At 45.9% G+C, this 20,916-nt stretch overlaps 2 protein-coding genes across 7 annotated transcripts; one reads left to right on the forward strand and one right to left on the reverse strand.

Moving 5' to 3' along the window:
• Positions 1–1,429: 1,429 nt before the first annotated feature.
• Positions 1,430–16,291, reverse strand: NFYA (nuclear transcription factor Y subunit alpha). 5 transcript variants are annotated; one of them, XM_086476544.1, is made up of 10 exons: positions 16,193–16,291; positions 12,304–12,419; positions 10,525–10,611; positions 7,903–8,049; positions 6,471–6,602; positions 5,711–5,816; positions 4,015–4,163; positions 3,036–3,209; positions 2,548–2,649; positions 1,430–1,760 (listed from the first exon to the last, which is right to left on the reverse strand). In XM_086476544.1, the coding sequence occupies exons 2-10, from the start codon at positions 12,376–12,378 to the stop codon at positions 1,707–1,709; spliced, it is 1,026 nt and encodes a 341-aa protein (XP_086332670.1). In that variant the 5' UTR covers positions 12,379–12,419; positions 16,193–16,291; the 3' UTR covers positions 1,430–1,706. The 5 variants fall into 5 exon arrangements, with proteins under 5 accessions (XP_086332670.1, XP_086332669.1, XP_086332672.1 ...); XM_086476543.1 differs by having other exon boundaries at positions 4,015–4,181; XM_086476546.1 differs by lacking the exon at positions 10,525–10,611.
• A 444-nt stretch (positions 16,292–16,735) lies between these two features.
• OARD1 (O-acyl-ADP-ribose deacylase 1) lies at positions 16,736–20,346 on the forward strand. Of its 2 annotated transcripts, none has more exons than XM_086476472.1 (6): positions 16,736–16,811; positions 17,120–17,187; positions 17,684–17,828; positions 17,976–18,034; positions 18,420–18,532; positions 18,867–20,346. In XM_086476472.1, the coding sequence occupies exons 1-6, from the start codon at positions 16,736–16,738 to the stop codon at positions 18,967–18,969; spliced, it is 564 nt and encodes a 187-aa protein (XP_086332598.1). In that variant the 3' UTR covers positions 18,970–20,346. The 2 variants fall into 2 exon arrangements, with proteins under 2 accessions (XP_086332598.1, XP_086332599.1); XM_086476473.1 differs by lacking the exon at positions 16,736–16,811 and adding an exon at positions 16,897–16,996.
• Positions 20,347–20,916: the final 570 nt, after the last annotated feature.

Consider the following 20,916-nt stretch of genomic DNA (forward strand, 5'->3'; position numbering starts at 1 on the left):
CTTTTTTGTCACTTGAAAAACAGAGTTCACTGAATTTAAACCAGTCTTGTCCATCCTTGGCTGCTGTCTCAAAACCACCTCACCCTCTGCAAGTTTACCTATTCAGGTTCATAATCACCTCCCCCAACGACAATGCCTGGCAATATTTCCAATCCCATGCTTAACCGCCATGCTGCAGTTCTAGGTTTTAACTACAGAACACGAAAACTGGAAGAGATGGGACTACAGCATGCAGGTGATACACAGAGCATCTGTAAAACTCATTCAAGACGGGAAGAGACAGGCATGGGAAGATGCAAGTATCACCTGTTAAAACGATTATGAACTACAGCTTCCATCACCAAATTTCAAATCAGTAAGAACGGGGCAAGCTTAAAATCTGCATGAAGTGACAGAATTAAAGATAAAGATATGCTTTGTAAAGATACTCAGCCAGAGGCCAGCCACAGGTCATGAAAAAACTTTTTTTTTTCTTAAATGTAAGTACTCCTCCTTCATTAAGTGCCACTTTTTTATTATTATTATTATTATTATTTAAAGAGTCTCTAAGAAGCCTGAAAGGTTTATCGGTATCTGCCTTCACTTGTTTAACCGTCCTTCAGTTACAGCAGGACAAGCTGAGTTGAGTTGTCCTACGCTTCTGCTGTCATGAAACAATCCCTCGCTCTTGTGTAGAGTGAGAGAAATGTAGAACTAATTTAGAAGAGACATCAAGAAACACCATCACAAGATGGTCAAGTGCTATCACTGAGATTGCAGATTTTATGTCTTTTGGAGGAACCATGCACAGCACTGGCAGGTTAGAAGGAAGATTAAAAAAAATCCTTTGGAAGAGACTCACTTAAAAGTTTTAATCCTTTTTATACTAGCATCCCCTTTTCTTCCAAAGCAACAACTACTGGCAATAAACATCAAAAAACATCCAGCGACTGCTTGTACTAACTAAATCCTTATCCCCCCATCAGCCTTTCCTATCTTACTCCTTGGAACAGATACACAATATATCAAGTCCTATAATAATCTTGAAATATTTCTACCACTGTGACTGGATGGCCGAACTTTTCCCAGAGAAGAGCTTGCCGTTTACATATTTTACAAGGTGGAACTTTAAAGAACCCCACTTCAGTTTCTGCCCGTTTCAGAAGTGCAGCTGCAACGACAGGGAACAGTTCAATAATGAAGCCCAAAGGTGTAGGAGTGGATGTAAATAACAAATCTCTGCTGGGAAAACGAAGTACTGGGGTGTAGCCACGTCAGTGCTGGTTGCTATAAACTGGATTATGTCTCTGTACAGAAGGGCCGTAACTCCACGAGGTCTTTGCTGGCCCTGCTTCAGCCTGCCAGAGTTATTGCTGGTCACCGAGTCAGTGGCACACCCTCGCCCATGGCCAAGCTGAACGCAAGAGATGTTTAAAAGAATTTTAAAAAAAAAAAAAAAAAAAAAAAAGGCATGAGCAGTCAGACTCTGAAACCCTTGTGCTGGATCAGAAGAGTATACCAAGAAAGTCGTTAAGTTTTTATTTGTTGAGTCAACTGCAGTTAAAATCTCGACCACGTACTGAAAATGTGGTGCTCGTTCTGTAGAAAAGGATAGGCTGTGGTATGGTGATTGTCCCATTGAAAGACTCGATACACTGGGAAGGTAGGACAGACTTGCAGAAGGGGTGGGAATTCTATTCAGTTATTTTTTTTTCTTTAAGCAGTGGTTAGGAGACTCGGATCATCTGTGTCATTGCTTCTTCATTGGCCTGAGCGGGATCCTACAGATAGAAAATAGATAGCATGTTGTAACTCCAACATTCTTCCGTAACAGCAGAGAGAACCACACACAACTATCAAGAGGAGACACTCCTGCGCCCTCCCTTGACCTCTAAACATGCCATATTTTCCCAGGTTTTACAGGGCAGTGTAAGAGAACGGGCTATATAAATCTTAATAGTGCCTAGTAATGTGTTGTTTCTAACAGAATGGTAATAGGGAAGACCTCGTACTGGTCTAGTATTTGGGAAGGATTCTACTTCAGAATAAGAAATATTCTGCTCAACCACACTAATCAACAACAGCATTTGCTAATTCTAGTCTATTGTGTCCCTTCCTTTGAAAACCTGTCTTGCACTTTTTATGTAAATCAATATGCAGCCAAGAATCAGATATTCACATTTTTTCATTTTCCATCAGATGTAAGATAAGGTGTCTCTACTTCTAATTCATGCCCTAAAAAAAAAATACTTCTGGTATGCACTCAGAAAGGCTGCAAAGATCGTCTCTCTTAAGACAAATACAAACATTCTCTGTTAATAAAAAGTGAATACATTTCTATCAATATTACTGTAATTTAATTTCTCAAGGCAAATGGACACTTGCTCTCTACAAGTGAGAGAAGGTTTCTTTACAATGCCTAAAACACAAATTCAAAGGCAGAGAGGAACAAAGGTCAGCAGCCTAACCCAAAAAAGAACAAACAAACCAGTACAATGACACCTCTAAAGTATATTTTGAGGAACTGAAAGTGGCAGGTGTCCAAAGAACAGACAAAATTCTACTTACCTGCATGTGAGGGCTGTCTTTTTCCTTTGGTGAGAAGAATCGTCCACCTTCTCCCCTCTTCCTGGCCATGGCATGACGATGCCGAGATTCATGCAAGTATTTCTGCAACAATATGAAGGAGATAGGGAGAGACCAACCTACTATTTCTGGTTCAGTACTTTCAGCAGAGGAAATTCCTGAACCACTGGAAAAGCCTATCCAGTCCCTGTCCTTCCCCCTTCCCTGAAGACAAAGTGTTTACAGTAATGCCCGTTTGCAATAGTTACATACACATTCAGCAACTAAAAGCGTGAAAGGGAAGCAAGACTGCCACCAAGGGACTTCAAAACAATTACTCTGATGTAGCTTATGAACAAAAAAAACAAAATTTAAAAAAAAAAAATTAACAAACACTTTAAATTCTAGTCCTCATTTTCCAGCAGAGGCGGTTTTCTGTGCCTTTCTTACAGAGCAACCAACCCTGTATTAGATCTGAGTTAGATTCTCACCCTTCTTTCTTTGGGAATTTTCCCCTCCGCTTCAAGCTTAGCACGTGCCTGCCTCCTCTTAAGGATCCGGTGATACTGCTTGGCATTTACATAGAGGGGCTCTTCTTCCAGCATTTCTGCTCCAGGCAAAGGTATTCTCTGGATAGCTGGTACTGATCCAGCTCCAGGTACCATCTGTGCAGAGAACGTGTTTTTAGTACTTGTAGATCAGAACACAAAGTGAATGTGAAAAAGTAATTAAAAAAAAAAAAGTTAAAATGGAAAGTGTTTGGGTTTTGTTCAGATAATGCACCTATGTAAATTAAAAGGAGTAATAATGTTCTGAAACTGCAGAACAAATTTAAACAAATCAATTACTTATCAGTTATGCTTGGGTTTTTTTTCTAATAACGGTACAATTCCAATACAATATACATTTCTATGACCATGTTACTGCTTCTTGTACAATTAAGCATACAGGGCATGCCCGTTGCTTCCCTTTCTTTTTTGTTATCACTTATTTAATTTATATGATCATTTCAGAGCATTTCTTAAGCAAATATTACTTGTAGAGCTGCTGACATCTAGTGGGCACGAACAATAAAATTCAAGTTAAAAGGCCTCGCACTAAAAGAAGTAAGAACTGGCAGAAAAAGCCCTTTTATGAATCAGAGAAACAAATAAAGGGATCCTCAAGAACAGCAATAGTTGATTCAATCTTTTTAAACCTCCGCTGTCAGTTAACAGCTTGCTTTGAATTTCAGTTTCTAGATTTCCGAACTCACTAATTTGCTGTGGGAGAAAGAAAGTACAGAATATGTAGATCACAATAGGACACAGGCCATTAAAACTGAAACCTCACATTATTTACACTTTAAACTAATGGTAGCTGCTGAGAAGACTGACCATATTAAGGTGATATGAATCTCAGACAACAGTTTATGTACAGATGCCTTAAACCTCAACCTTTACAAATATCAATGGAAAGTTAAATACATACCATAACCATTCCACCTGAATTGACAACATTTCCAGCAACTGGCAGTGTCACTGTGACAGTCCCTTGTCCACTACTGGTTGTATTGGTGTTGGCTCCTGTTTGGACAATTTGCGCTCCAGCCAAACTGGCTGCTGGAATGGTGATCATGCCTGTAACAGGGACTGTAACTTTAAGAAAATAAAACACAAAAGAAAAAAACAAACAAAACAAAACAAACAAACAAAACAAAAACACAAACCAAAAACACGCACACAAAAAGAAGGGAACACCATTAGTCCCTCTTCTGTTTTTTACTCATTCATCCTTCCATAACATGCAAAAAGATTCAGAAAAGCACTGCAAGTTATTAATTAAATTCCACCGCTTGGTCCTCATACTTCCTATTTTTTGCATTTCTGTCTGCACAGTTATCACAGAATGGTTTGGGTGGGAAGGGACCCTAAAGATCAGCCAGTTCCACCCCCCTGCCATGGGCAGGGACACCTCCCACCAGACCAGGCTGCTCCCAGCCCCATCCAACCTGACCTTGAGCACTTCAGGGATGGGGCAGCCACAGCTTCCCCGGGCAGCCTGTGCCAGGGCCTCACCGCCCTCACAGGGAAGAATTTCCTCCCAATATCTGATCTAAATCTCCCCTCTTTCAGTTTGAAACTGTTACCCCTCATCCTGTCACTACCCTCCCTGATCAAGAGTCCCTCCCCACCTCCCCTGCAGCCCCCTTTCAGTGCTGGAAGGTGCAACAAGGTCTCCCCGGAGCCTTCTCCAGGCTGAAAACCCCCAGCTCTCTCAGCCTGGCCTCACAGGGAGCTGCTCCAGCCCCCTGAGCATCTTCATGGCCTCCTCTGGACCCACTCGAGCAGCTCCATGTCTGTCTTGTGCTGGTGCCCCCAGAGCTGGACGCAGCCCTGAAGGGGGGGTCTCGCCAGAGCAGAGCAGAGGGGGAGAATCCCCTCCCTCGCCCTGCTGCCCCCGCTGCTGTGGTGCAGCCCAGGACAGGGTTGCCTCTCTGGGCTGTGAGCGCACACTGCTGGCTCATGTTCAGTTTTTCATCCACCAACGCCCCCAAGTCCTTCTCCCCAGGGCTGCTCTCGATCCACTCATCGCCCAGCCTGTACCTTGGGATTGCCCCGACCCCGGTGCAGGACCTTGCACTCGGCCTTGCTGCACTTCACGAGGTTTGCACGGGCCCACCTCGCCCACCCCTCCAGCCTGCCACGGTCCCTCTGGATGGTCTCCCTTCCCTCCCCTGTGTCGGCCGCACCACTCAGCTTGGTGTTGCTGGCAAACGTGCCGAGGGTGCACTCGATCCCACTGCCCGTGTCGCCACAGACACTGAAGAGCACCAGTCCCAACACCGTCCCGTGAGGAACGCCACTCCTCACTGGTCTCCACTCACACGTGGAGCCACTGACCGTGACTCTGAGTGCATCCCGGTGTCAGATAAGAGATCAGGTACTCTAAGGTGTAAAAGCAAACTTGAGCATTTCTATTCTAATAGCCCTTGCTAAAGAAAAAAAAGCTATTTTTATTTTTCTGGGGAAAGAACCGCAGACCACATTCCTGTATAACAACATAAACGTCTCTTCTTCTGTTCACTGTGCCAACAATTCGTATCACAGCCCTCACAGCACTACTAGCATCAAAACCTATCAAAGGGCTATTGAGAAGTCCTGACTCTTCACACCAAAGCTCATACCTTGTTGAAGAATGGTTCCATCAGCATTAACTGGCTGATAGACTATGGTCTGGCCTTCAGCTGCTTGTGCTACTTGTTGTCCTTGAACTGCTATTTGTTGCTGGGTCTAAACAAAACAAAGAACACCGTAACTTTACAAATTGCTTATTTTTCAAATTTAACAATTCCTGAATTAACACATGGTGCTTAAGGTGTTTCAGGCATCTATTTCTTTTGCTTTGTTACCAGCATCAAGAAATAGGATGGAGCACAAAACAACTGAACTGTAGATAAAATACCTAAAGCCCATGTAACATACTTTTTCTAACAGCGTAGCATTTAATATTGAAAGAAACAAGTTCTAGGTTTGCTGTCTCAGTATGAATATTTTAAAGGAAGAACTATTCTGCTCAGAAATTTAATTTTGCTCCTAAACAAAAGAATCAGCAGAAAACCCAGGTATGACTAGACTACTTCACAAAATGGCGCAAGTATGAAATTACTTCACGTTTTCAAATTTCAACAGAGAGACAAAAACAACCATGAACCAACAAAATACAGAAACACAATGGATAAAAACATGCAATCTATTTATTCTGCCCCAGAGTTATGTATGAAAACACTACAAAAATATGAAATTTATTCTCAAGTTCTCCTCAATATTAATAATTCCTCTTTTTTTTTTTTTTTCCCCTTTTTTTACTTAACCACACCTTAAGTCATTTGTCAAGTTTCTCTTCCTATTTCTCTCAAGAAAACCCTTTCATGCTGGTGCAGTTACCTGTGTCTGGCCAGCAGTAACTGCAGTCTGTGGCTGCTGTATAATGATCTGCTGGGTCTGGCCCTGCTGCCCCTGTACCTGCACAGCCTGCCCACCTTGAATCTGAATCTGACCTGGCTGGACCAACTGAATCTGTGGAAGAAAGAGTCAGAAAGGAACATTAACTATGCCTCTTATTCTCCCTCCTTGGCCTCAGCATTACCAAATCATCTCTGCAGATGATTTACTGTTGCAAAGAAAAAGAAAGCACTGATTCTTCTCTTTTCCCATTTTAAAATGAAGAGTTTTAATTTATTCCTCCCTGTGACACAGCAGTCACAACCATACAGAATAGGGGAAACACAACATGCTAGCGTCATTATGCCCTAGCAGTTCTCCACTGCTTACACAATAAAATGTCAAAAGAAACAAATTATTCACATGAAACTGGGAATAATAATACTCAGGTGAAAGAAGAAAAGAGGACTAAGATTTAAGATTATCTATAGAGTGTTAATTATCCAGCATCCAGAAGTACTCCTGGATAGATATAAAAGTTGTCTTCAGCTTTGCAGAGAAATCTTTCCACCAACGTGGAACATTTCTTAGGTTAAAAAAAAGAGGAACTTGAATATGGTTTGAAGCTTGTGCTTAAAAACCCAGTTACAGATTTTCCTCCAAGAACCAGACTGTAAAGAACCCAACACAAAATATATTGTATTTCAACAAAAGAAATTTTAAATAAACACTAAATAAACCCCTCAAAACACCAAGACATCATGTGCCTTCCTGCACTGTGCTGAACTTGATTCCTAAATCCCATTCTCAAATCTCTAGAACACTTTCATTATGCCGCTGTCACAGTTCTTCCCTTTGCTTTTAAGGAACACACTTCAAGTACCTATTTAAATTTAAAAACTGTCTTTTAGACAAATACTTCAAAGTAATTGCTTCTAAGAAAATCAGTCTTTTGTACCTTCTACAGTATTACCTTCTGTGCAACAGAAATGTTTAAATTCACCTTCAGCCATCACGTATTAGATGAACTCAAGCACAAGAGTTATTTTCAAGAAGCTTTCTTAAATAAATAGATTTTTTAAAAGATCACCTTTCTGAGCCATAAATTGAGTAGGCACCAGATCACCAACTACACTGCAAGGGCCAGTCAAAAATCAAAAAAAACCCCAAACCAACCAAAACCCCTAACCCAACTCCAGCTGCATTTTAATGGACTTCATTTAAAAGGCCTGCACATTCCCCTAAAATACAAAAATCAAATACACAAAGAATTTTCACTGCATTCTTAACACACAGCTCACTGCCAGATCCACAGCTGGAAAACAACCGTCTTTGCCCAGTTTATTTTAAGAGGCAAACGTACTATCTGACAAGGTGAGAACATCACAGCTCATTCTCTGCAATTTATCTTAAAATAAAATGAGGGTTATCTCACCTGCTGCAGTCCCTGTGTTCCAGAAACCGGGACCTGCATGATTGTCTGGCCCTGACCCCCAGGCACAGCCTGTACCATGATGGGCTGGCCAGTGGACGTGATCAGCTGACCGCCGCTTACTTGGACCATTAGTGGTTGACCCTGGACCTAGGAAACAGGAGAAAAAGCAAACAGAACAATGAAGCAGTCTGGTGACATAAAGCCAGAAACTGAAGTGGCTACCACATGAGGCTAAACGCTTACCTATTTATTGTGGGGACCAGAGAAACTGAGCAACAGTCGCTAACCTGGGTTCATAATCAGCATCAAATATCTCTAGTTTGTACAATTGTTTCCACAATGTGCCACTGCATTTAGTAAATTATCTTTTTCTGTTGCAAGCTAACCAAAACTGCCAAGCCTAATTGCAACAAAGCATCAAAAGCGTGGCTAAATTTCCCAGGCACAGTAAGTATCTTCATGCACACCCCAAGAGGAAAGTGTAATAAAAGAAACTTCATTACCCACATCACTATTACTAATCTTTAATTGCAGTTCCAAATGAGAAAAAGCTCCAAATAAGCTATTCTGACAGAGAGATTCTGAGGTAGCTTCAACTCTCTCCAATTACGTGCTTACAACATTTCCGTTTCCTAACCAATGTACAGCATGCAATGTTCTTCGAGAATCTTTTCACGGTTATTAAGTGAAATTATAAATGTAACAACACAAAATGTAGTTTAGTAAGGAAGAGTGAAAGAAAACGAGCAGCAGCCACTTCTTGGCCCAACAAGGCTTACACCAGATCTATGAATTCAGCATAAGAGTCTCTGATCACTAGGCAAAAGGCCAATGAAAGGAAAAGCGAGGGGAAAACCTCTCTGTTTCAACATTCTCACCTGCTAAGTCCCCCAACTCCCCAGAATGTATCTTTGGAAATACCGTACCTCCACAGCTTAGATGTGGGATGAGTCTGATGAACCAGGTAATCGCCCTTTACTGCTCTGGGTTGTTTAGAAACAAGGAGCAATGTGACATGATAAAAAGGCACCAAGTTCTTGGGTTTTCTACTTGCAAATTTCAAGAATATGCAGTAGCGAATGCTCACTCCTCAACCATGGTGGAATACCAGGCTGAACATCAGTACGGCTTTCCAGCACATACTGAATTACCTAAAAAACCCCTTCGCTTTGCGTAGTTCAAACGCCTCAGTGAATTATAAAGCTAGCGCACCCTCAGAAACAACCACAGTTGTACCTCGGTGATCAACACCCTGCACAGAACACTGTGACTTGACAGGTCACCTAATACCCTTGCGACACTGCTCTGTCCCCAGCCTCGTACCGATCGCATACAAGGCCCCGAACAAAAATCAGCAGCACTTGTTTTGAGTTACAACAGAGAGAGACAGAGAGATAAGCATGCTCATGTCAGCCACAGAGAAGCACAGTCAGCAGTATTATATCCAATAAGCAGGAAGAAAAATGATACAATCCAGGATTCTTGTTAATGTATTAGAGCAAGCCAAAAAAAAAAAAAAAGGGGGGGGGGGGGCACATAACAATGACCAGGAGGCCACAGTGATTCAAGCAATTCAAGTCAGCCAGCTTTTCACATTTTAACTCTGAACATAAAAAATGCTGTGTTCAACTTTACACCTGGCAAGACCATTCTAGCCCCTTGGAACTCTCCTCCTCTGGAGAACTAAAAACCAAACAAAATCAAAATACTGAGTGAAAAACGCACTACTAAAGCGCTATGGCTGTCCAAGGTTTACCAACTCCTTTAAAAGCCTCCTATGTGAGCTAAGACAGAAAATACTTCACATGGAAACAAATCCCAGTTTGAAATAACCTTGCATTCTTTTCCAATTTGTGATGTCTTTACTGTTAGGATACATACTTCTCCTGGAATTCCCTGGGTTATTCACATGCAAATGCCCAGCGGTGAGGCCCTGGCACAGGCTGCCCAGAGAAGCTGTGGCTGCCCCATCCCTGAAGTGCTCGAGGCCAGGTTGGATGGGGCTGGGAACAGCCTGGTCTGGTGGGAGGTGTCCCTGCCCATGGCGGGGGGTTGGAACTGGAGCATCTTTAAGGTCCCTTCCCACCCAAACCATTCTGTGATTCTATGAAATTAGAAATTGGATCTCTCAGGCCCACAGAGGCCAATATTGTCCCCAGGTGCCCTTTTTAATCACAGATGAAAAACTTTCAGTCTTCAGGCTCATGGATCATCCACCATCTGTCTTTCTTTCATGTAGTGACGACACAGAACTACTCACAATGGATATCCAAAATCCAATCTCCTTGAACCTACAGGAAATCTTTGGGTTATATCTCCTGACTGTTGCTTCCTCATCTTGGTGTTTTTAGCTTTAAGCCCCATTTCAACCACTATACACTTTCAGAACTACAGCAGCAGCAATTCATGAATGCATCAGGGTTTCTGGCATGCACTTGAGACCCAGTGAAAAGCCAATCCCATGGTCTTCATGGAAAACCCTACAGCTAGCATAAAGCACAGATACTACCGCTAACAAATTTTCCTCTTCCTATGTCAAACCCTGGAAAAAACACAGCATTAGATATGTGGCAATGGTGAGAGTCATGCAGTGCTCACAAACACAATTAGAGAGGTCACCACTACCTGGAGGGTCTGGACTTGCTGGCCTGAGGCGGATGCCACCTGGGCCTCAGTCTGCAACTGGACAGCAGTGACACCACCCTGCTGCTGGGAATAGGAACAGGAATAGCTTGAAACATGGAAAGGCACAGCTCTGACAAGAGACAATGACACTTTGCTGGAAGAGGGTGAATTTAAAATTCATACACACTGCTCTAGGAACATAAGGAGTGTGAATATGTTTAGCAAACCCAGGAACGGAATACCAACAAAACTACACACAATACTGACAGGCTTCAATATCCCAAACAAAAATCTCTCACCAAGAACGTGAGAGATTATTGTGCAGAATTTAAAATCTTTGCTTCAGACTGCTACCTTTCTGTTTAACGTTCTCTTTCACTGCCCAGGTTTCTTCCCGCGAAGGGGTTCCAGATTTTTGTCAGGCTTGTCAGTTACGATGAGGACCATAAAGTCCTTTCCGCGCAGGCCAGCAGCGCAGGTGACTGCCGTCTACGCTTCAGCTATGTCACTTCTGCATCAATGTTTTCCCACCACTGACCCTGAAGGACAATCTTGAGAGGTTGCAAGAGCAGTTAAATCGAAAAGCCTCTTCTATCTTTAGCCTCTTTAGTAAGAGTCCTAAAATAATCTGTGCTAACTCTGTTAGCGTTTCAGGAGATGAAGGACATCTCTCTACTAAAAGCTGTACTACACTGGCCTATTAAAAAAAATTATAGTAGAAAAATATTTCAAATCAAATACAACACCGGCTTTAAGAGCAGGTACTAAAAATGACACAAGCCAAGCTATGTTTTTACCTCCTTTTAACCCACAAAGTGTCAATAAAACAAATACATTTTTGGCGAATTGTTGGAAGTATTTTTGATAATTCCTAATATATAATTTCTAATCTCAAGTACAATCTCATTCTTACTGGAAAAGCCAACTTCAACCAAATTCAGTGGAAGAAGCTGGTCCCCACTATGAAACACTCAAACAGGGCGATGGCAAAGCAAAGTATCTCACTGAACATAATCCAGTGGCTCGTTCACCTGCGTGACAAACTAAGAAACTCCTCTTGTCCTGAACTAGAACAAACATAAGATGCAACAAAAATTCAGCAGCAGCAGAGATCATCTGAAAATGCATTACTACATCTGAATGAGTGAAGCTTAACAGCAGCAGCAATCTGTAAGCCCTTAAAAACCCCGGCCCTACTCATCTGCACATTACAACATGAACTAGAAACTTTCTAGAATGGACGAATTCATCCAAAGCTACAGGTTTTGTTGCAATTCCTGTACTGTGCGTTCGTTTTGATCCACCTGCAGTGCTAAAGCAAAGGTTCTCAATAAATACTTCTTTTGAGAAAGCTGGAGAGAGCCTCGCTGGGCTTGAACAAAACCTATTTCAGTTTTGGGGGGAATCCACATTGTTCCTTGTGGACAACTGATTTTTTCAATGAATATTGTGTTTCCTCTGTTTTCAGAGAGGATTTGTCGCTTTCCTCATGTCACTACGTGTTTGCAAACTCCCTACTACACTGAAATTTGGTAACTCATATACCTGCAATTTTATTAATTTAATTTTATAATGCGGTTTTTTTTAAAAACATATTTACTCTGACTTCAAGCCAAGTCAGATCACTGACCACTGATCAGGTGACAGAAGTCAGGCAAACACCTACCCAGACAGCATCATGAAGCATCTTGCTGGTTCTGTGGAACTCTGAGAGGTACAAACAGATTTGTAACTCGGCACTGGCAACGCCAGCTCACCCGTTAGCACTTTCCATACCTGCTGCTGAATCTGTCCAGCCTGCACAACGATCTGCTCTGTGGAACTGTTACTATTCGCTGTGTACTGCTCCATAGCGCTTCAGTTCCGAAAAAGGCACACCTCAGCCTGCGTATCTGGCAAGACAAGTTTAAAAAGCAAGTGATTATTGTCCCAAGGTTTCATTAGTATCATCTTACAGTAGCTGAAAAGCAAACCATCTGCTGACACTGAGGTCAGAACCACACAGTAAGAGCCACTGTTTAATCAAGGACCTTCCTCTTTCGTAACGCCACCTTACTTCCTTGAGTAACACAACTGGAATCGTCATTTCAAGAACACAGAACTTGACTGAGAAGCAAAAAATACCTCCATCTCAATTCTGCCGTTATCTTCAGTGAATCAAATAGTAGCTATGAACCTGTTTCTCTTCCTGTTTTACCCTGTCTGCGTACTCTGGGCTACAGACAGTTGCCTCCGCTGCTATTGATGGAGGAGAGGGGTGTTACTGCTGCAAAACCTCACAAAATACAAAGTTTAGGTGTAAAACTAAACTACATTTCAAGAATTCATCAAAGCTGAGTGAAACTCCCTGCTCATATCACTTTTTTCTCTTCCTACTTCCATGTATTTTGAAAATAGCCAGCAGCCTTCCCGCTGCCTCCATCCTTGTACTGCCTCTCATTTCTGGGACCCTTGCCTAGACATATGAAGAACAGACTTGAAATGAAATAGTTTCAGTGACTCCTTCTCCCTCACATTTCTTCTCAGTTGATAAGCTGGCCACGAGCCGGCAATGGGCCCTCGCAGCCCAGGAAGCCAACCCTACCCTGGGCCACACCGAGAGCAGCGTGGCCAGCAGGTCACCAGGGAGGTGATTCTGCCCCTCCAACCGCTCCGGTGAGACCCCACCTGCAGTGGTGTGGGTGGCTCTGGAGCCCTCGGCACAGGAGGGACATGGACCTGTTGGAGCGAGTCCAGAGGAGGCCACAAAAATGCTCAGGGGGCTGGAGCAGCTCCCTGTGAGGCCAGGCTGAGAGAGCTGGGTTCTTCAGCCTGGAGAAGGCTCCGGGGAGACCTTATAGCACCTTCCAGCACTGAAAGGGGGCCTGTCAGAAAGATGGGGCAATCTTTTCAGCAGGGCCTGTTGCGATAGGACGAGGAGTAATGGGTTTAAACTAAAAGAGGGAAGATTTAGGTTAGATCTAAGGAAGAAAGTTTTACAATGAGGGTGGTGGAACACTGGCGCAGGCCGCCCAGAGAGATGTAGATGCCCCATCCCTGGAAACATTCAAGGAGGGGTTGGACAGGGCTGCGAGCAACCTGATCTAGTTGAAGAAGTCTCTGCTTGTGTCAGGGGGCTGGGCTGGACGGCCTTTAAAGGCCCCTTCCAGCCCAAACCATTCTATGATTCTACAATAAACAAGGGAAGAATTCTTACTATTACTTTTAATTGGGTATTTGATTTATGCTATGACTGAACAAGTACTTGCTACATGAGTGAAAAGGCAGCCTATAATTTTAATCTTCAAAGTCTAAAGCAACAAACCCCCAGGTTCCTTCAAAGAAATGCACACAAAATTTATTCACAGCTTTAACAGTTGCTGTGGTTACTACTGTAACGACACCTCTCAGAGTCCCTGCTCTTTAACTTTAAAACAGCCTTTGTACTTCAGTGTCTTGCATTTATCCTAAGAACACTTCATTTTTTCACCGCCTTACTCCTCACTGTGGCCTAAGAAAACACACAATGATTTTACATTTTGTCGGTTTCTTGCAGGTTAACGCCAAATGTCACTTACTACAAAAACAAACGATTAACCCCTATGTACCATGACAGACCAGCAGCATGTTCATTACAGGGGACACAATATTCACCCATAATAATCTAAGAACCTTCTCAGTCCCAATCAGATCTTTTGTTCAGAATAAGGATGTACTGACGCTAACCCTGGAGATCACAAAGATAATCTGAGTCACAGCACTGAAAGGCACTACATTTTACCGAAATTTTAACTCTATCCTTGGCACATTTAGTAATAGTTTTTCACAGCCTGCCAGAAAAAAAGAAGATAAATATTCTTTCTGAAGATGACACTGTCTACAAAGGCTCTCATTCCACTTTGGCACTGCATACCTAATTTCTGCCCTAAAGCCTGTGCGCCCGTCAGAAAACGGTTCCCACATTTCACTCTTCAGGGGAGTATTTCAACAGCAAGCACAGGATGCCAGCAAACCGTATTTGCCAGAAGTTCTCTGGCTCCCTCACTGCCACAACCAAGAACAAGCACGGGTGTCCTTCTACTTGGAAATGTTTGACAGACCCTGGCATCCAGCCCCGGGTCTTATTTACTCCAAATATTAGCAGCATTGTAATGCTAACTCTGCACCAGCTGTGGCTAGCCAAAGTCACCAACACAAGATTTTACATGCGCTTGATCAGAGTCCCCCAAGGGATTATTTCACTCCCTTCGTTACAACACAGAGCACGGGTGCTAGTGAAGTTAAAATTTAAAGATCAGTGATCTGCTTCAACGGTGTGCTCCTCCCACAGCTGATCTCACCATCAGCTCCTCCTCACCAGGCCCTTGTCTGCACTGAAAATGACTTATCGTGTTCTAGTTCCACCACCATATGTCCCTATATATATATATACACACACATATATGAGGCTATAGAGGCTACAACAGTTTCCTCAGCAAATAAGCTACCCTAAGAAGAAACAAGTGTGCTAAACTGTGCCAGGACTTGAGCTAGCACGAAAGCATCATTTCTGAACATGTCACACCCCGAAGCAACGTTACTAAATTGGCAGAAGTTTCTAGGGCAGCCCCTGTCAATCTACCCACCATGTGACCGCTGTCCTCTAAGGACACGAGTGGAGGACGGACACCCACGTGAGGCCAGAGACAGGATTGAACTAAACAGCAGCACAGACAGGCCACAGTCCATCTCCCACTGTTGGGCAGAATAAAACCTGTGGTACCCAGATTTTGTTTCCGAGCTCGTTGTCCAACTTGCAAGTCAGGGAGTTCACCCAGGGACGCTTTTATTGCAGAAAGCCTCAGATCTGGGGGTTTTCTCGGCGGGCAGAGCACCCCACGCTGCGCTCAGGCAGACCTGGCAATGCCCTGCGGCTCACGAAAGAGACGGCAAGGGAGCACCGGGGCCCCTCGCTCCTACAAACAGGGCGGTTTCTGCTCCCAGAGGAGCACATGGCTGGCGACATTTGGCGTCCAGGTGCGCCGAGGGGAGGCCGGAGGGGGGAACGGCACGCTGGCAGCCCCGGGGAAGAGCACGGGGTGGAGGGGGGCAGCGACCTGCCCTCGGCGCACACTCGGCGGTTTCCCACCGCCACCCCCGGGCAAGGCGGGGAGAAGAGGGAGGAGGGGGAGAAGGAGGAGGGGCAGCGCGGGCTGCCCACGGCCCATCTGTCAGCGCGGCCGGCGGGGAGGCTCGCCCGCTCCGCTCCGCTCCCCCCGCCCGGCCGGTGGAGGGCGGGGCCCTGCCGGCTCCCAGCCCAGCGGCCCCACACGGGCAAGGCCTGTCGCCGCCAAGAGAGACCGGGCTGGGCCCGGCGCGCACACCCCCCCCCCCGCCCCCCCTTAACGGCTCAGGCCGCGGCCGCACCTTCTCCTCCACCGCGGCCGCTCTCGGCCCCGCGCCTCCCGGTACGCCTCGCCCGCCCCCGTCCCGGGCCCTCTCCTCCCGGGGCCCGGCGGCCCCAGCCCCGCTCCTCCCGGGGCGCCCCCCCACCCCCGGAGGAGCCGGGCCCCGTCCCCTCGCCTCCCCCAGTGCCCGGCCGGCCGGCCCCGGCCCTGCGAGCGGCCTCCTGACTGGTCACTCGGCCCCGCCAATCCCGGCGCTGGGGCCGGCGCTCGGGGGCTCCATATTGGCTGCTCGCACTCACCGTGCCTCGCTCCCCCGGTTCGGGTCCCGCGCTGATTGGCTCCGCTACCGGTCCCCGAAACCCAATCAGCGCCTCCACTCAGCCGCCGCGCAAAATGGCGCCCAACCCCGAACAAAGGCAAAGGAGGGGGCGGGCACGAGCGGCGCAGGCGCACGGCTGCGCCCACCGCGGATGGCCCCGCCTCCCTCATCGCGGCCCTTAACGCCAGGCACCGCCCACCCGCGCCCTGCCCACCCGCGGCTACTGCGCCTGCGCCGCAGGCAGTGCGCGCGCCTCCCGGGGCCGCCGCGGCCAGCAGTGCGCAAGCGCTGACTGCGGCTCCACCCCTTTTCTCGTCTTCCTTTAGGCTCCGCCTCTCAGCGCCTTGCGCGTGCGCCGGGGCGGCGGGAGGTGGGCTTTCGGAATGTTCTCGGCGGGTACCATAGAGAGGGAGTCCTCCCGCGCTGCCTAGAGAGGCGGGCAGCGGCGGCCATTTTCGCGTGACGATAGGGCCGCCGTGGTGGAGCCGCAGCAGGGCCGGGCTGGGCCGGGCCGGGCCGGCTGATGTGGGCGGCTCTGGGGAGGTTCATCGTGGGGCAGGCCCCGGCCCGGCGGATCGTTCTTCACACCGCCCCCGCGGGTGCGGCCTGCGGAAGGGTTTCCTGCAGGGGCAGGGGGGGGCTTGGAGGAGGATGGAAGGCCGCTGGGTGGGGACCCCGGCCTGGGGCCTCCTCGCACCTCGTGGGCTGGCGCCGTGGGGCTGCAGCGGGAAAGCTTACGCCACGCTTTGGGGGTGCTGGCTGCCTCCTTTTCTCTTCCCAGGGGGTATCTTGATTGTCCCAGCTGTCTCGTAGATAAAGCAGGCCCAGCCTTGCACCTTCTGGTACAGCAGCTTATGGCGTAGTTTGGGGTTCCTAATAACTCTTTTTCTCTCTGTCGTCTTTCCAGCTGCAGGAGGCTTCACCATAGCCCACGTTACCATGGCCACCCACTTCTCCAAGGATCAGGAGGAGAGAGTGCGTAGAAAATGGGTTATCTGGGCTGATGCTGTAAAGAGACCTTCCTGTCCCCCTAATGACGTGGCAGCTGGCTGTGCCATGTCGCTTTTGGGAGGGAAGTGGCCGATGCTGCTAAACTTATGGTTTTCTGCTTGTGCTGGTGGTGCAGATACTGTACAACAGCACAGAGCTTACCTGCTTAACTAAATGTCTGGAGATACCCAGCACTAACACCCTGATAGTGTGCTGAACTTGTGCGCTAATCCAGTTGTCCTCTCTATTACATAATTCTTTTTTAAACACTGATTTTGTAAAATTAACTGCTGAGCTGGCACGTGGCCCTCATAACTGCTCTGATCTGTACATTTGGTTCACGCGTGCCAACTCATTTACTTGAGAACTGCATCGTAACTCAGTGCCTGAAGCTCCCCTGAACAAGCTTGCCCCATTCCCTGCTGCCTGAGTCTGCACGCAGCATATTTTTATTTACCCTTCTGTTTGTGCTGTTTTCCAGATCAAGTGTGTTAAGGGAGACCTTTTCTCCTGCCCCCAGACGGACGCTTTGGCGCATTGCATCAGCGAGGACTGTCGCATGGGTGCAGGCATAGCCGTGCTTTTTAAGAAAAAATTTGGAGGCGTGCAAGAGCTGTTGGATCAACGTGAGTGATACACGTGGGGTGGACATGCAGGAGCTGAAGGGAAAACCTTGATTTCCAGCAGTAAGGGTATTCCAAGCTACTTGGGGTGCAGGGGGAGTTATGTAGTGGAGTGTAATTGTTGTTAAAATACTCTCCTCTTCACTTTAGAAAAGAAGACCGGGGAGGTGGCAGTTCTCCAGAGAGAGGACAGATACATTTACTACCTGGTAAGAGTGGGACGTGACTCAGGCACTTCCCTGTGACTAAATCATATTAGATTTGATGGTGAGGGCTTTAATAGTTGTGGGGTTTTGAGGATGTTCTTCTGAGTAAGAGGTGGGAGACCTATTAGTCAAATACTGCTAGTTGAGGAGAAGCCAAGCTGTGTTGCCTGTGGGCATTTAAAGCTTAAATGGACAGAACGAGCTGCTAAATTACACTGTTGTAAGCTGTGAAAGGTTCTTTTTCCAGCCTTTTCTCTTCACAGCAGCAAGTCTGGGTGTGGAGTTTGAGTGTAGTGGAATGTGGTGGTTTTTTTTTTTTTTTAAAAAAAGAAAGTAGCTTGCAGCAATAATGGCAAAGGCACAACTGACCTGGTACATTTGTACTTAGATTACGAAGAAGAAAGTTTCTCACAAACCCACGTACGAGACTATGCGGCAGAGTTTAGAAGCCATGAAATCTCACTGTCTAAACAATGGAGTAACTGACATTTCCATGCCTAGGTAAGAAAATGAGCTACTGTGATGTAAATACTTCAATGTTTCCTGCATAGGAAGATGTTTGAGAGATGATCCCCTGCTGTGAAATAGGAGTTCAAGTATCCACTTTCTATTAAACTCTCCTGTTCAATTGTGCAAATGAAATTTGCGTTTCCCAGTGTGTTTAAATGATAGCAGAGCACACAGGCTTGGTTGTTTCCTGATTTTTAACTGCATTATGTTGATTTATGGTGAGCTGAGTTAGTGCCACATAAAATTGTAGCTGCTTAAAGGGCTAGTGGTTCATAATATGCCCCAAAAGAGGCTGTTACAGCGGTTTCAATGTCTTATTTTCCAGGATTGGCTGTGGACTTGATGGCCTGGATTGGAATAAAGTTTCAGCAATACTTGGGGAAGTGTTTGAAGACACGGATATAAAGATCACGGTTTATACTCTGTGAGCAAAAGAGTTCAAAGAGTGCTCGCTCCATTTCTCTTGCTTTCAGGAGTGGAAACCTGTTAACTGCTGAGGGGGGGAACTGCATGCTGAGCACATCCTTCGTCTGAGCGTAGCTCACTCTTGTGTTGGCAGTGGCTTTTAACAAAAACAACCAAAAAAAAAAAAGCTCCAGAGCAGCCAGTTTGGGGTACAGTGTGGAGGGAGCCTATGAAGGCCGGCGTGTTGTAACCCTCAGGGAGTTCCCGGTCTGTCCCAGCAAGCCACCAGATGTCACTGGTCTTCCACGGAGCACCTGCCTGCACTAGAGCTTCTACGTAGAGCTCACAGTTCCTGTGCAGAGTGAAACTGGAGCTGTCTGTTGCTCAGGTATTTGTTGGTTTGTAGTTAGGGTTGATAACGATGAGCTGCGGAGCCCTGTCACTATTTTTTTCTCTCTTGCAGTGTTCATACCTGGCATGCAGTTTACCTACTCTGTTTCTTACAGGATTAAAAACTTAATTTCTGCCTTCTGGCCACAATTAGAATTTTTTGTGATGAGGTTGTACTCGCTAAGAATCCCGCTGGCAACACTAAATAGCTCTTCAGTGCCCTGCTGTCAGATCAGAGCACGGTCCTGCTGAAAAACATGCCTGTGTAGGCGTGGTGGGTGTGCACTAGAGAAAGCTGGGGTTTGGAGGGGAGTGCTGGAGGTGTGCACAGACACCTTGTGGGTGCATTTGGTACAGTGTAACTGCTGTACCCTGCCAGACCCCCTTTTCTGAGAACCCACACGTGAAGGAATGATGTGCAGTAAAAAGACATAGTATGGAGCTCAAGGTTTGGGGGTTGTGGTTCTTTTTACTGCGTTTGTAGTTTAGCTGTTATGTGTAGGTTGATGTTTGATGTCACCCATAGCAAAAGCAAATCAGTAACACGGTTCATCAGATCGTTGGTAAACACGGGATTTGTTGAAAGTTTAGTTCCAGTACTGAGGAACTGTTACACTCTCCGCGGTTCCTTTATGTTTGGTTTTCCCTGCCCTCCCATAACAACAGATCTTTTTGGCTTCTCTCATACTGAATGCCCAGAAAAACGCCGGAGATGTTGAATAAACCTGAAAGATAGGACGCAACAGTTGAGAAGTTTGTAGCATAACACAGGGTCCTGATTTGGTTTTGCTGTGAACTGAACAGTGTTTTCTGTTCTGCGCGTTGCGAGTTAATCTGTATCGTGCGGTTTCTTTGCTGATGCAGATCTGTGAATCCTGCTTGTGTCTATAAGAGCTTGATATTATTACTCTCCCTGTTTGTTGACCATCCTTTGTAAACTTGTTTTTGGTGGATAATTGCTGTAGCTAAATACACAACTGGAAAAAAAAATAAACTCAGTAAGGCAAGTAGGAACTTGGAGTACTGAGCTGACTGAGAGCGGACGTGAAGTCTGCTCATTGATTTGGTTCTTTTGCTTATTGATGTTGGTTTTCTAAACCTAGTGGCAAAGAGATGAAATCCGCAGTGGCTTCACAAAGGTGTTCTCATTGCTGCTTGGTTTTTCTGCCTTGAAAATTTATGCCAGAATGTAGTGCAGTTGTCTGAGGTGAGAGACGGGTGCATCAGCAGTTTTGTGTGTGTGTGTGTCCAGCACCATTCTGGCTTGTGACCACGCAGGAGAAACCAACATGGCCTGACTGGGAGAACAAACCCCCTCGGACTCGGTGTCTCAGCTGATGCGTGTCCCTGTGACCCGTGTTTGGTCTGTGCCTTGGTTTGTATGGAAAGTGATACGCCCATATTCTCTCTCTCTGTCTCCCACACTTGTCTGTACTCCTGAAATTTTTTTGGCATATAGTAATTCTCCCTTCTCATCGTGCTGCATTCAGCTATGGAATATTTCATACGTGGCTGTCCCAGGATGTCTCACTTGTCAGATTAAATTTAGGACCTCTTGCAAATAGAGACGAAGGAATAAA

This window comes from Leptosomus discolor, chromosome 21, assembly GCF_034619465.1.
Source record: "Leptosomus discolor isolate bLepDis1 chromosome 21, bLepDis1.hap2, whole genome shotgun sequence".
NCBI classification, from domain to species: Eukaryota; Metazoa; Chordata; class Aves; order Leptosomiformes; family Leptosomidae; genus Leptosomus; species Leptosomus discolor.